This window comes from Miscanthus floridulus, chromosome 5 (assembly GCF_019320115.1).
Source record: "Miscanthus floridulus cultivar M001 chromosome 5, ASM1932011v1, whole genome shotgun sequence".
Classification (NCBI taxonomy): Eukaryota; Viridiplantae; Streptophyta; class Magnoliopsida; order Poales; family Poaceae; genus Miscanthus; species Miscanthus floridulus.
The window spans coordinates 11,167,467-11,180,314 of NC_089584.1; the positions used below are offsets into that span (position 1 = coordinate 11,167,467).

Sequence of the window (12,848 nt, forward strand, 5' to 3'; positions counted from 1 at the left end):
TGACTGGACGTAGGACCCCAGCGTCTGGTCATGCGATGCATGCCACGTGTCCCTTCTCTTTAAATACTGAGTGACCGATCCCAATGGTTAAGTGATGACCGGACGCGCTGCTGCGAAGTGAGCATCCGGTTGTTTCTAATAAGCATCCAGAAGCGAGAAATCACGACCAGACGCGTCCGATCATGCTCGACCGGACACACCCAGCATCCGGTCACTCAACGTCATCATACGTCAGACTGACCGGACTCAGGCCCTGAGCATCTGGTTAGTTTTCGCGCCAGTGAGACCGAAACAGCGCGCCCTCTACAGCCACTAACCAGACGTGCCGGTCCAACCGAGACCAGCGTCCGGTCACTTACAGTGACCTCCGTCTTTTCTATATAGGGCGCCGATGACACTGTCGAACTGTCTGCACTCTATGGGCGGACACTCCACCGGTGAAGTTCCTAACCCTTGATCAAATGTGCCAACCACCAAGTGTATCACCTTGTGCACATGTGTGTTAGCATATTTTCACAAACATTTTCAAGAATGTTAGCACTCCACTAGATCCTAAATGCATATGCAATGAATTAGAGCATCTAGTGGCACTTTGATAACCACATTTTGATACGAGTTTCACCCCTCTTAATAGCACGACTATCGAACCTAAATGTGATCACACTCACTAAGTGTCTTGATCACCGAAACAAAATGGCTCCAACCATTTATACCTTTGCCTTGAGCCTTTTGTTTTTCTCTTTCTTCTTTTCAAGTCCAAGCACTTGATTATTACCATGGCATCACCATCATCATGCCATGATCTTCATTGGCTCCACCACTTGGACTAGTGCTACCTATCTCATAATCACTTTTGATAAACTAGGTTAGCACTTAGGGTTTCATCAATTCACCAAAACCAAACTAGAGCTTTTAGGGGTAAGGGGAAGGAGCGGTGGGCGTAGGACGGGGCGATGTACGCATGCAAGGTGGGATGAGGCAGATGGGGAAGGACTACAACGATATGGTAGAAGTGCAGCGCGTTTCTAATGGGCCGTTTCGTACTGTCCGATGGAATCTTATCCCATCGGATGTCCGACGCCAGCAATTTCCTTTCATTTTTGTGAGGTTCAGATATGTTCGTTAACTCTATTAAATTGTCTATAGCTATGGAGATCTTGGGTTCCTTCGTGCAAAAACAAGTACCATGACTACCAATACATATCCTGATATACGGTATCCCCAAAAAATGATTATGAGGGGGCTGGTGTAGGGGGTGTTTTGGACTACTTCAGATCACATTTTTAGCCAAATAGATTTAGCTCCACATACTCTGCTCAAGCAAAAAGTATAGTTGTGAAAGCACCTAAAAGGGTGCTCTACAAATTCCAGGCTTTTTGTGGAGCTGTTTCATAGTGGAGTTCATGGAGCAGTCCCAAACATGTTCATAATATATTCAGGATGTAACTCATGCTCCTTAGCTTCTTATTTTGTACTCTAAGTCACAAAACTCGTCCATGACCCTCCCCTTAGGAACTAGCTTCGCCATCTGTGGTTAATATGTCAGGTGGAGATCTATCGCCCCCATGCTGCTTTCATAAAAAAACAAATACCGCAAAGCCATATAAGTCATTTTGGTAACTACGATCCATTCCGATCCAATGAGCGACTCGGGGGCACCCTCGCTGGTGCTCTAGGCGCCCCTCCATGCCTCCCCTTCCGGCCACCATCGCCGCCATTTGGCGTGCGATGGCCCCAAAAAAGGGTGTTGATCGCAACCCCCCACTCCCTCTCTCTCTCTCTCTCTTGTCCAACCACCCCCACCCCCTACCGTCTACCCCTTACCGGATCCGGTGCCTCCTTCCTCCTACACCCCTGCTAAGGCGCCTGTCGTTGGTCGGCTACCTCTTGATGGTCGCTAGATCTAGGTCTAAGGCTAGCTGAAAGGTCTTAATATGGCTAGAGGGGGGGTGAATAGCCTATTTAAAAATCTACAAATCAACTAGAGCAATTTGATTAGTATGACAAATAGCAAAAAGCAAACTTATTCTAGCTCTACAAGGGTTGCAAGCCACCTATCCAACAATTCTAGTTACTATAATCACTAGACACATAATTTACTAAGTCACTACTCACTAAGAGCTCTCACAATTGTTACACTAAAGAACTCCAGTAGATGGACTTAAGCTATAAAGCAAGCTCTTAATTCTAGCTACACTAAAGAGCTTGCTACAACTAGTTTACGGGAATGTAAATGAGTAAGTAAGGTAATTATACCACCATGTAGATGAGTGAACCAATCACAAGATGAATACGTATTCAATCACTGGGAGAATACCAAAGGGCTAGAGACAACCAATTTTCTCCCGAGGTTCACATGCTTGCTAACACGCTACGTCCCTGTTGTGTCGACCAACACTTGGTGGTTTGGCGGCTAAGAGGTGTTGCACGAACCTCATCCACACAATTGGACACCATAAGAACCTACCCACAAGTGAGGTAACTCAATGACACGAGAAATCCACTAGGGTTACCTTTCGGTGCTCCACCGAGGAAGGTACAAGTCCCCTCACAATCACCGGAAATGGCCACGGACAATCACCAACTCATGCCAATCCTCCTCCGCTGCTCCAAGACGTCTAGGTGGTGGCAACCACCAAGAGCAACAAGCATATCCCACAGCGAAACACGAACATCATGTGCCTCTAGATGCAATCACTCAAGCAATGCACTTGGATTCTCTCCTAATCTCACAAAGATGATGAATCGATGATGGAGATAAGTGGGAGGGCTTTGGCTAAGCTCACAAGGTTGCTATATCAATGCAAATGGCCAAGAGAGTGAGCTTGAGTTGGCCATGGGACTTAAATAGAAGCCCCCATGAAATAGAGCCATTGGCTCCTCTGTCTACTGAAAATCGGGGCGACCGGACGCGCCGATCAGATCGACCGGACGCTGGACCCTAGCGTCCAGTCACGCGATGCATGCCATGTGGCACCTGCTTCAAACGTTGATCACCCGATCTCAATGGTCAACAATACATTTAAGTTTTAATCAGACACGCTGCTTCGAAGTGATTGGACGCAGGACCTCAGTGTCCGGTCGTTTCCAGTAAGGTTCCATTCGTGACCGGACGTGTCTGATTTATAATGACCGAACGCAGGACTCCAGCGTCCGGTCACTTCCAGTAAGCATCTAAAGACAATTTTTCATGATCGGACGCATCCGGTTACTCTTGACCGGACTCACCCAGCGTTCGGTCAGTCACCCTCTTCTCTATACGCTGCCACGTTAGTAGGACCGGACGCACCCTATCAGCGTCCAATCATGAAGTGACCTAGTGTCCGGTCGAAGACCGATGCCAGTGTCTTCACTGCTACCACTAATCGGATGCTCCGGTCTAGTTGAGGCCAGCATCCAGTGCACTCTGTGAAACCCTATCTTTTCTATATAGGGCGCCGGTGGCACCGTCGGACACTCCACAGGTGAAGTTTTGAACCCTTTCTCCCAAGTGCTAAACATAATGTGTATCACCTTTGTGCATGTGTGTTAGCATATTTTCACAAACATTTTTAAGGGTGTTAGCACTCCACTAGATCCTAAATGCATATGCAATGAGTTAGAGCATCTAGTGGCACTTTGATAACCGTATTTTGATATGAGTTTCACCCCTCTTAATAGTACGGCTATCGATCTTAAATGTGATCACACTCTCTAAGTGTCTCGATCACCAAACCAAAAAGCTCCTATCAATTTCACCTTTGCCTTGAGCTTTTTTTATTTTCTCTTTCTTCTTTTTAAGTCCAAGCACTTGATCATCACCATGGCATCACCATCATCATGTCATGATCTTCATTTGTTTTACCACTCGGAATGTGCTACCTATCTCATGATCACTTTGATAAACTAGGTTAGCACTTAGGGTTTCATCAATTTACCAAAACCAAATTAGAGCTTTCATCGACGGCCTATGCCCTTTGGGTAGGGGCCAACGGCTACCTGTGGCTAGGGAAGTCCATGGCCTAGCTTGTCGTGCAATTGCGCGTGTTGGTCGGTGCCCCGCGCTGGCCCTCGCCGATGCCTGGTCGGTACGGTGCCGCACTGGTCGGTGTCCCATGACCATCCAGTGCGAGGGACATGACGCCTTCTACTATGCGAGCGCCCCCGTCCTCCCGCTAGTGTGTAGAACCGAAGTGGGTGCGCAACGTAGGACTGGCTCCCTAGGCCAATGCTCGTTGGTCGGAGGTGCCGCTCGGGGGCGCGGCTGACCTGACTGTGGTTGATTGGGTCTATGGTTGCAGCTGGCAAGGTCGGCAGGGGCCTCAGCCACTTGGGACGATCCGTGCCATGGCCTGGCTCCGCGCCCCTAGGGCCATATGGGCGGGCGAGGTGTGTGTCTATGGCCGGGCATGCCCCCCGGAGTGGTGTGTTGTCATGGCCAGAGTGCGTGCTGGCGATTGCGTCTGTACCACCATGGTGTTCTAGGCAAAAGCTCAGCCCGGCTTTGGCCGGGTAGACGACGGTGACGCCTCGAGCGCCACATTCCTCCTTGGAGGCGTCGTTGTTGAACCTATACCTCTGCACCGACAATGCTAGATTCTAGGCGTATGCCCTACCTTAGATGCCTCTAAGGCCAGCGGCGATGGCATCCATGGTGGTAGCCTTGGGCTTCACCCCTTCTAGAAGGCGTCGTTGAAGAATCACTAATGGCTACTTGCTTGCTCCTCGTGTCATCGTCAACGTCTGTGGTTCCTGTCGTGCAGCCGGCTCTTGGAGTTTCTAGCTGTGCCTGTGTATGCCTATGTTCCACCGCAATGGTTTGTCCTGTTGCACTTGACCTTGCCGTCATCGTTATAGCAGATGCTTTGCTGCTATCGCTTTATCCTTTGGCGGATGCTTTGCCATTGTTGTCGTTGGCCTCCTCTTTGGTAGATGCTTTGCTGTTGAGAGTGTCATGGTCGCTCCCCTCTGTAGATGCTTTGCCGTAGGGGTGTCTTCTTCCTTGACAGATGCTTGCCCATTTGTGGATCCCTGACGGATGCTTTGCTGTCATTGGCTCTTTGGCCCCCTCTCTGGTAGATGCTTTGCTGCCGAGAGTGTGTTGGCCCTCTTCTTGGCGGATGCTTTGTCGCCGTGGTTGCTCGGTCTTTGTTGGCGGACGCATTGCCGCCGTTGCTGCCGCATGCTCGTTCTCTGGGTGGATGCTTTGCCACCATGACTTGGTCTAGTGCATAGGCAACCATTGCGTTGTTGTATCCTTTTTCCTGCAGGCTCAGTTGGTAGGTCTAGGGTGGTGGAGATTGTCGCTCTATATTTTTCTTTTTCTTATCCTTTTCTTCATTCCAGGTCACTAACCACTACATTTGTGGTTTTGTGATATGTGCTAAGAGGGTTCTCTCGTAGCAGTGTCGTGTAATTCACTCTGCTTAATGGAAAACAGGCTATATTCCCCGATCGCGAAAAAAATTATAGTTCCTAAACGTATAAATCGTTTTACAAGAAAAGTGCACTTCCTTTCATTTCAGGAATGCATTTGAAATGCATCATTTTACAAGAAAAATGTATCTTTACATTTATAATCAAACAAATGCACTGCCAAAAATATATTTTCGATGCATTTAATGAATTTTGTTTGATGTTGTAAATGTTTGAAGTTTTTATATAATTTTGGTGAAAACTAATGAAGTCTGACTTAGAGCTATTAAAAAATCAGCTAAAATAAGTTGCCAGCTGCTAAAAAAGGTCTAGCTAATCCAGCATAGCTTATAACATGTTTGGAGCTTTCCTATAATAAAGCTATCATGGAGTGTTGTCCAGACACCTTCCTTTCATTTTCGTGCCTTTCACAGGTAATCTAGCTCTAGATATCATGAGGTGTTGATAGGCAAAACGTTTCTATATGGTTACACAAATGGGTTGCTAACGCACTAAACACACAGAGAAATTCTACAGGTACACTTATTTTGCACACAAGTAAAGGACAATTACGCACCTAAACAGTTCCATGTATACATGCAGCTTCCATCCAGTGATCCAGGTGATTTTAATCATTAGAACAGGCTAAACTTTTTAATTTAGTTGGTAGGTGTGCCCTTTCATATAATAGCAATACCCCTTTCATATAATAGCAATACAATCAGTAGTAGAAGGATGTGATGATGGAATTACACATTGCACTGCTTAAAATCACGGGCTAAGATATTTAGCTGCTACCTTTTTCAAAATCTATAAAAAGCTATATCAAGTTGTAGAGGAAGCTATTTCATTTAGTGGTATAGAAAACATGAAAATTCTGAATTAATTATGCACGAAAGCACTTAACCAAACAAAATTATATGAACCTAAATAAATACTTAAATACATATAAGAGCTCTAAGAGAACATATGCCTCTAGATGCATTAATTAACATTTACCATATCGATCAACATACTCACTACTATGCCATTCAATATTCAATGACCGACTGTTGATTTATTGCATCAGTATCAAGTAAAGAACCTAACATAGAGGCATAGATTGTAGTCCTTTAGACTAAGGAATGGATATTTTCTTCAAATAAGATTAGTGGTGCTAAAACTATTATGTGGCTAAGCCAAAATAGCAAGCTTCATTAGAGGCAATACTAGAACAATTGATAAAATCATAGCGGTAAACCCTATAGAAAAACTATATTGGGCTATTTACAACATTGATTGTCGAGAACCAACCGAAGATAAACAACTACTAAGAAGAGTAAACAATGCCTTCCACATGGTATCTAGACATCTAGTGGATCACTAAGGTTGTGATGCCGCCTTGCTACTAATAATGAGTGGAGCAGCAAACATGATGCATACCCGGACCATTTTAAGTGCAACACAACAGGAGCACTACAATGTAAAGGGCAAGGAAGGAGAAGCAACAAGCCAACAACCGACCAAGCCAAGCAAGAAAAAGAAAAGAAGATAAGAGAGAGAGGTGGAAGTGGAAGCAACGAACCCTCCTCCACGTCTACTACTCTAAAAATAATCCGCTGGCTGATTAGTCTATGAAATGATGAATCAGATCAGCAACAGCGCGGCAGCCCCGCACCGCACCGCACCCACTCCAACCCACCACCTTCCAAAAGCAAAGCACGTTGCTAATCTAACCACTCCCCCCCGCTTGCTCTCCTTTCTCCTTCGCCTTCCTCCTCCCACCACCAAACAGCACTACCACCAGCTCTCCATCCATCCTCGCCTCTCCCCCTGCCCCTGCTGCCCCCTTCTCCTCCCTCCCCGATTCCCTTGCTCCGTCTTGATCGGGCGGCAGGAGGGTCAGGCTGGCAGGTCGCGCGGCGATGATCTCCTCTCCGTCTCCCTCACCGTCGCCGTCGTCGTCCCGGACGCCCAAGGGCGGCTCCGCTGCGCCGCCGCGGAGTCAGGCCAGCAAGTGGCGCAGCGGCGCGGTGCGCGGGGTGTACGGGCGGCGGCTGCTGGACGCGCTCCGCGCCACGGGCGGGGGCCAGCCGCGCGCCGTGAAGGCGGCGGCCGACTCGGCGCTGGCGCTGACGGCGCGCGGCCAGACGCGGTGGAGCCGCGCCATCCTGCTGGCCGGCGCGGCCTGCAGCCGCCGCCGCGTGCTCGTCAAGGCGGGCGGCAAGGTCCGGCGGCCCCGCCGCCAGCCGCCGCCGGTGCAGGCCAGAGACAACGCGGCGGCGGCGTTGCTCAAGGGAAAGGGCAAGGAGAAGGACAAGGTTCAGGAGCGGCTCCGCGTGCTGGGCCGCCTCGTCCCGGGTTGCCGGAAGCTCCCCGCGCCCGCGCTGCTGGAGGAGTCCGCTGACTACGTGGCCGCGCTGCAGATGCAGGTTAGCGCCATGCGCGCGCTCGCCGACGCGCTGGCGGCCGCGCAGCTGTCGTCGCCGGCGGAGGCGGACGCGGACGCGGACGCGGAGAGGTGAGGCGTGGCCACGTGGGTGGGTGGGATTGATTGCTTGACTGGTTGGCCTAGCCGCCTGGCCCCATGACATGATTGATCACCAGCTCCAGCCTCCAGCTCGCTCCCCTACCTGCCGGATTCCGATGGGGTGGGGATCGGGGAGGGGAAGAAAAACAATAATCATTTGCGGTGCGTGCGTTGCTCTTGTCGGGAGCGATTGGTGGTGGGACTGGCAGAGTGATGAACTCGTGCCCAGTTGGCTTGATCGCTTGTGTGACTTATAAGCCGGCTGATGTTGTTTTTGTTGTGAAAGAAAAATACTGTATCATAGCTGATAAGCATTGCTGATATGATCAAGCGAGGTCATAGACCGTGATTTGTTGTAAATTCCTTAATCCTTACTCCAACCCCCTTTCTGCTTGCTACTTGTGCATAAGCAAATGCTGCTCCTTCTCATCCTGTGTCTTCTTTCTGCTCTGCTGTGCTGTGGTACAATACTCTTGTGTCAGTACGAAAAATTTGGTGGATAATTGTGCGTTGCGTGCCATGATTTTGGTACCAGGGAATGAACGATCAGAATTAATTTGGTGGATAATTGTGTGTGGCGTCCCATGATTCTTGTGCAACGGAATGAACGATCAGAATCAATTTGGTGGATAATTGTGTGTTTCGTGCCATGATTCTGGTACCAGAGGGATGAACGATCAGAATTAGCGTTGTGTTGTGACTGTGGCCCGTTTCATCAGTAATGCTTTGGCCATGTGCCCTCTTTCATCCTTTTGTGTTTGGGACAGAAATTAAAGAAAAACAGAGGCATCTTGTATTTGAATCCTATACGAAAAATTCCCCATGGAGTGCTTTGGAGCACAAGGTGAAAGCCATCTTTGATTAGCGCTCTGGCAGGCAAAGCCGCCGGCCAGGCAGCCATCCTAGCCTCCAGGCAACGCCTGAGTGGCATGAATGGCTCCAACGTGTGATGATCTTCAAGGATGGTTTGGTTGGGTCGTACCACAGCTGGTTTTTTCATTTCGAAAAATAACACAGCTAGCACTGGGCTTGGCAACAAAAGGCCCCCCAAAAAGGAATCCAAACAAAAAGGCCCAACATTAGGAACCAGGCCCCGCCAACCCCCTCGTAAAAGCCCATCTCACGACGGTCAGTTTTACTGCGGTCAGCCCCGTCCCCGCACGTGCTGCGGTCTGCGCATTCCCCCGCGCCGTCCGCCCCTCCGGTCCTCGCCCTCTCCCCGCGTCGTGTCGTGTCGGCCGTCGGGGGCTCCTGGAACTGGAAGGAAGGAGACCCGGTCACCCGGCCCCTCGTCCGGAGAAACCTCTCCCCTCCGGCATCTCATTTCGCCTCCCTCCACCTCCCTCCTAGTACCCGGTGGATGTGGATCCATACCGTGTCCTAACCCCACCACGCAGCACAAGGGAGCAAGGAGCCATGGCGGCGGCCCAGCATCGTCAGGTGTGGTGGCCGGGGCGGATGGCGGCGGCGTTCGGACCCTCCTTCCTTTGCCTCGTCTGCCTCGTCTACTTCATCCAGGTTTCTCTCTCTCCCCATTTTTCCTCTTCTAGGTTCCTAGCATTCTATTCCTCTGACCTGATCTGATCACTGCTTCCGGTATAATTCCGTTTAGTAATTGTCCGCCTGTTGATTGTTTAGATCTCAATCTTATTGCAACCCCACACGACGCTGTTTGGGAGAAATGGACATATCAGATACGCAAATATGCCTTACTATAGCTTCTAGTATAGGGCAAAAATGCCTTACTAGCTTCTGAAGTTCTGATATAGGGCACGGAACCAGAAAATTTGATCATTCATGCTGCCATGCTCTGCTGATTTATCAAATCAATTCCTTATGGTGCCTAGTTACCTTCGAGATCCTCGTTTCATCAGTCGATCAACATCTTCAAGCATTACCAAGAGCCTAGCCTTTCTGCAAATCTGAATGAGCCAGCTTGCTCACACACGTACTGCTCTCTATTTTTTTTTTCCAGATCACTCTGCTAAATTAATTATGTTTCTTCGGACATTCTAGGGTTTCAGATCTTTCGTCTGGACAGCTGTCTCCTACCAAATGAAAGACGTGATGAAGCTATCACCCTCCACATCGCAGTTTCTGGTCTCCCTTGCATATTTCCCTTGGAGCATTAAACCTATATATGGGTAAGGTTTTGTTCCCTCGTCAACCTTCTATTGCTTTTCCTCTTCTACTGCTGGTACCGAAACTTACTGGTGATTCAACAATGATTTTTAGTGAGAAATAGTTAACACGTATGCTACATTTAGCTTCCTGCCTGCAGAGTTGCATGCTTATTTTCTTGTTACTTAAGAAACCTATATGGCTAAATGCCTTCACGCATGCATGACTGAATCCATTCTGTTTCATGTTTCTCAGTAAAATCTAAGTCCTACCTTTTGGCTGCTTATATGCCAATTGTTTTCCGCAGGATCTTGTCAGACTGCATTCCAATTAAGCAGAGGAAGCGTATACCCTATTTGATCATTTCTAGCTGCCTTTCTCTACTTCCGTGGCTTATCCTTGGACTCTCACAAACTTTAAGGAGCTCAGCCAATATGCTTACTGCCTTGCTCGTAGTACAGAATCTGGGATCTGCGATGGCGGATGTTGTTATAGATGCAATGGTTACAGAAGCAGTTCGATCAGCAGGGTAGGTTTCTTGATGTTTCCTGTGTCCCTATTTGGTATGCTGCTATGGAGTATTGTGAAAACCTACTAATTTTCTTTCCAGGCCGGAGTTTGCTGGTGATCTACAGTCATTATCTTGGTCATCGATGGCTGTAGGTGGGATTTTCGGGAGCTTGCTGGGAGGATATGCATTATCCAATCTCCCAATACATGCTATATATGTTGTTTTCTCAGCCCTCCCATTCTTGCAACTAGTTTCCTGTATGTTTGTTGAAGATTCTCCAAAAGGATTCCACAGTGCAAATGATGAACATAAGTATGTAGACAATCAGAGTTCTGTCACTGCCTTTTCTGAAAAAGGCTCTAGTGAAGCACTTAGATATGAGGGCACTAGAAGGCGAAAGGGAACTCGTAAAAATAATAAAAGGAGATCACTGTCAAAGCGAACTGAGCCTGATGAGAAACACAATGGGTCAATTAATTCGTTGCCAAGTTTGTCTCTGAGATCAGCCTTCTTCAGTCTGTGCACAGCTTTTAAGCAGCCAAACATTCTGCGGTAAGCAAAGATTCTTTTCCTATATTTTGCCCGTTGTATACCCCTACTTTGATAGAAGGTACTAACTGGTAATTTTGTTTTATTTTTCCAGGCCTATGGCATGGTTTTTCTTTTCAAATGTAACAATTCCAAATATCTCCACAGTCATGTTCTATTATCAAACAGAGGACCTAAATTTGGAGGCATCCTTTCTAGGGACTGCACGTGTGATTGGGTGGTTCTGTCTAATGCTTGGCACCTACACCTACAACCGCTACTTTAAGCAGAAGAATCTCAGGAATATTCTTGTGTAAGTTATCCATTGAAGTTTCTGTGTCTGATAGTTTTCCTTTTGTCATCATGTCCATATGAATTAACGGGACAAAGTAGCTTTACTGAAGTACATTATTTGTCTTGACAAATATGGTTATTGTACTTGAATAAGTTGTCACCCTCTTCTTTTTTGAGCTAAGTTTCAACACCTTTGTCCAGCACCTGCCTGGTTCCTACATATTTGCACAGTACAGGTTTTGTCTCACCTGTACAGGTTTTGTCTTCTTTTCCTGTAACTCTCTTTCTCTTTCTTTTTAGAATAAAATAAATTGCACAGTAGGGGCCTCCCCTACTGCATTTCCCCTAAAAAAATTGCACGTGTGCATTAAACTGAATGCGTGTTGGATTACATCTATCCTTTTCCTTTATGTGCATTATGCTATGCTTCTATAAGCCACAGCTGGTCACATTTAGTTGTACTATTAAGCCCCTTCTAGCCCAACTTTGCTGTTTTGGTAAACAAATAAGGTTTGTAGTTTTTGTTATTAGTTACTCTTGTTCCAAGATACCAACTAAACTTTTAGAAGTCATTGTCCACAGTAAAATAAATAAATATCTATTCAAAGCTGTTATGTCCGCTACTTCTAACATGTGCTGTTGATTTTTCCAGGTTTGCTCACGTCGGTCTTGCCGTAATTACCCTACTGGACATTGTTTTGGTGTCACGGTTACACGTTCAGTATGGAATTGCTGATAAGTACATGGTGCTGTGGGGTTCTGCTTTGGGTGATGCAATCAACCAGTTCAAGTATGCTTTGTTTAGTTGTGAACCAAGTAGCTCTATGGCATTTGATATCAAACCATTTGCAAGCTTCTCACAAGAATGCTTCTGTTTGGCAGGATGATGCCGTTCCTGATCCTGTCAGGACAGCTTTGCCCACCTGGAATCGAGGGCACACTGTTTGCTCTCTTCATGTCAATCAACAACCTTGGTTCAACAGTAGGTTCATTCCTGGGGTCTGCTCTGACATCAGCTTTGAACCTCACCACAGGACAGTTTGACAATCTTGCTCTGGGTTTGGGTGTACAGATGATTTGTACTCTCTTGCCGATTGGGTTCCTATCTCTGATTCCAAAGGAAGTCACAGGGCTAACATCATAGGTTGAGGTGTGCGGGCCTGACCATACTTGTTTTATTCCTGCTGGAAGGTAATGGTCTGTGCCCGAACCTCAAATTCCTGACTCATGCACAAATATACTTACAGCTCTGTACCAGAGTGAGGAATATACATGAGGAAATTAAAGATAGTTGGAAGATAGACAGTTTTGTTGACAGTACACAGCTCTGTACCAGGATGAGAGGAAAGAAGAGTGCAATAGATTTTTCGGCAAAAAAAAAAAAAAAGAAGAAGAAGAAGATTTTTAGACAAAGATCTTGATGTTGATGCTACTTGACGTCTTTGGTTTTCATTAGCTGCGTTGTGCATGTATTACGAAGTGGTTTGTGCA

At 47.3% G+C, this 12,848-nt stretch overlaps 2 protein-coding genes across 2 annotated transcripts; both read left to right on the plus strand.

Moving 5' to 3' along the window:
* Positions 1–6,774: 6,774 nt before the first annotated feature.
* On the plus strand, positions 6,775–8,301 carry LOC136449499 (transcription factor bHLH150-like). Its single transcript, XM_066449543.1, has one exon. It carries the CDS (start codon positions 7,299–7,301, stop codon positions 7,896–7,898), a length of 600 nt encoding a protein of 199 aa, XP_066305640.1. The 5' UTR covers positions 6,775–7,298; the 3' UTR covers positions 7,899–8,301.
* A 136-nt stretch (positions 8,302–8,437) lies between these two features.
* LOC136449498 (probable folate-biopterin transporter 4) lies at positions 8,438–12,756 on the plus strand. The gene is made up of 7 exons (XM_066449542.1): positions 8,438–9,421; positions 9,920–10,047; positions 10,332–10,553; positions 10,635–11,087; positions 11,179–11,376; positions 12,010–12,147; positions 12,240–12,756. The coding sequence occupies exons 1-7, from the start codon at positions 9,320–9,322 to the stop codon at positions 12,499–12,501; spliced, it is 1,503 nt and encodes a 500-aa protein (XP_066305639.1). The 5' UTR covers positions 8,438–9,319; the 3' UTR covers positions 12,502–12,756.
* The last annotated feature ends 92 nt before the right edge of the window (positions 12,757–12,848 follow it).

Coding starts and splice junctions, on each gene's coding strand:
- LOC136449499 (XM_066449543.1), top strand. CDS start 7,299: ATGATCTCCTCTCCGTCTCCCTCACCGTCGCCGTCGTCGTCCCGGACG.
- LOC136449498 (XM_066449542.1), top strand. CDS start 9,320: ATGGCGGCGGCCCAGCATCGTCAGGTGTGGTGGCCGGGGCGGATGGCG. Junction 11,088..11,178: donor AAGCAGCCAAACATTCTGCG/GTAAGCAAAGAT, acceptor TTATTTTTCCAG/GCCTATGGCATGGTTTTTCT. Junction 11,377..12,009: donor AATCTCAGGAATATTCTTGT/GTAAGTTATCCA, acceptor TGATTTTTCCAG/GTTTGCTCACGTCGGTCTTG.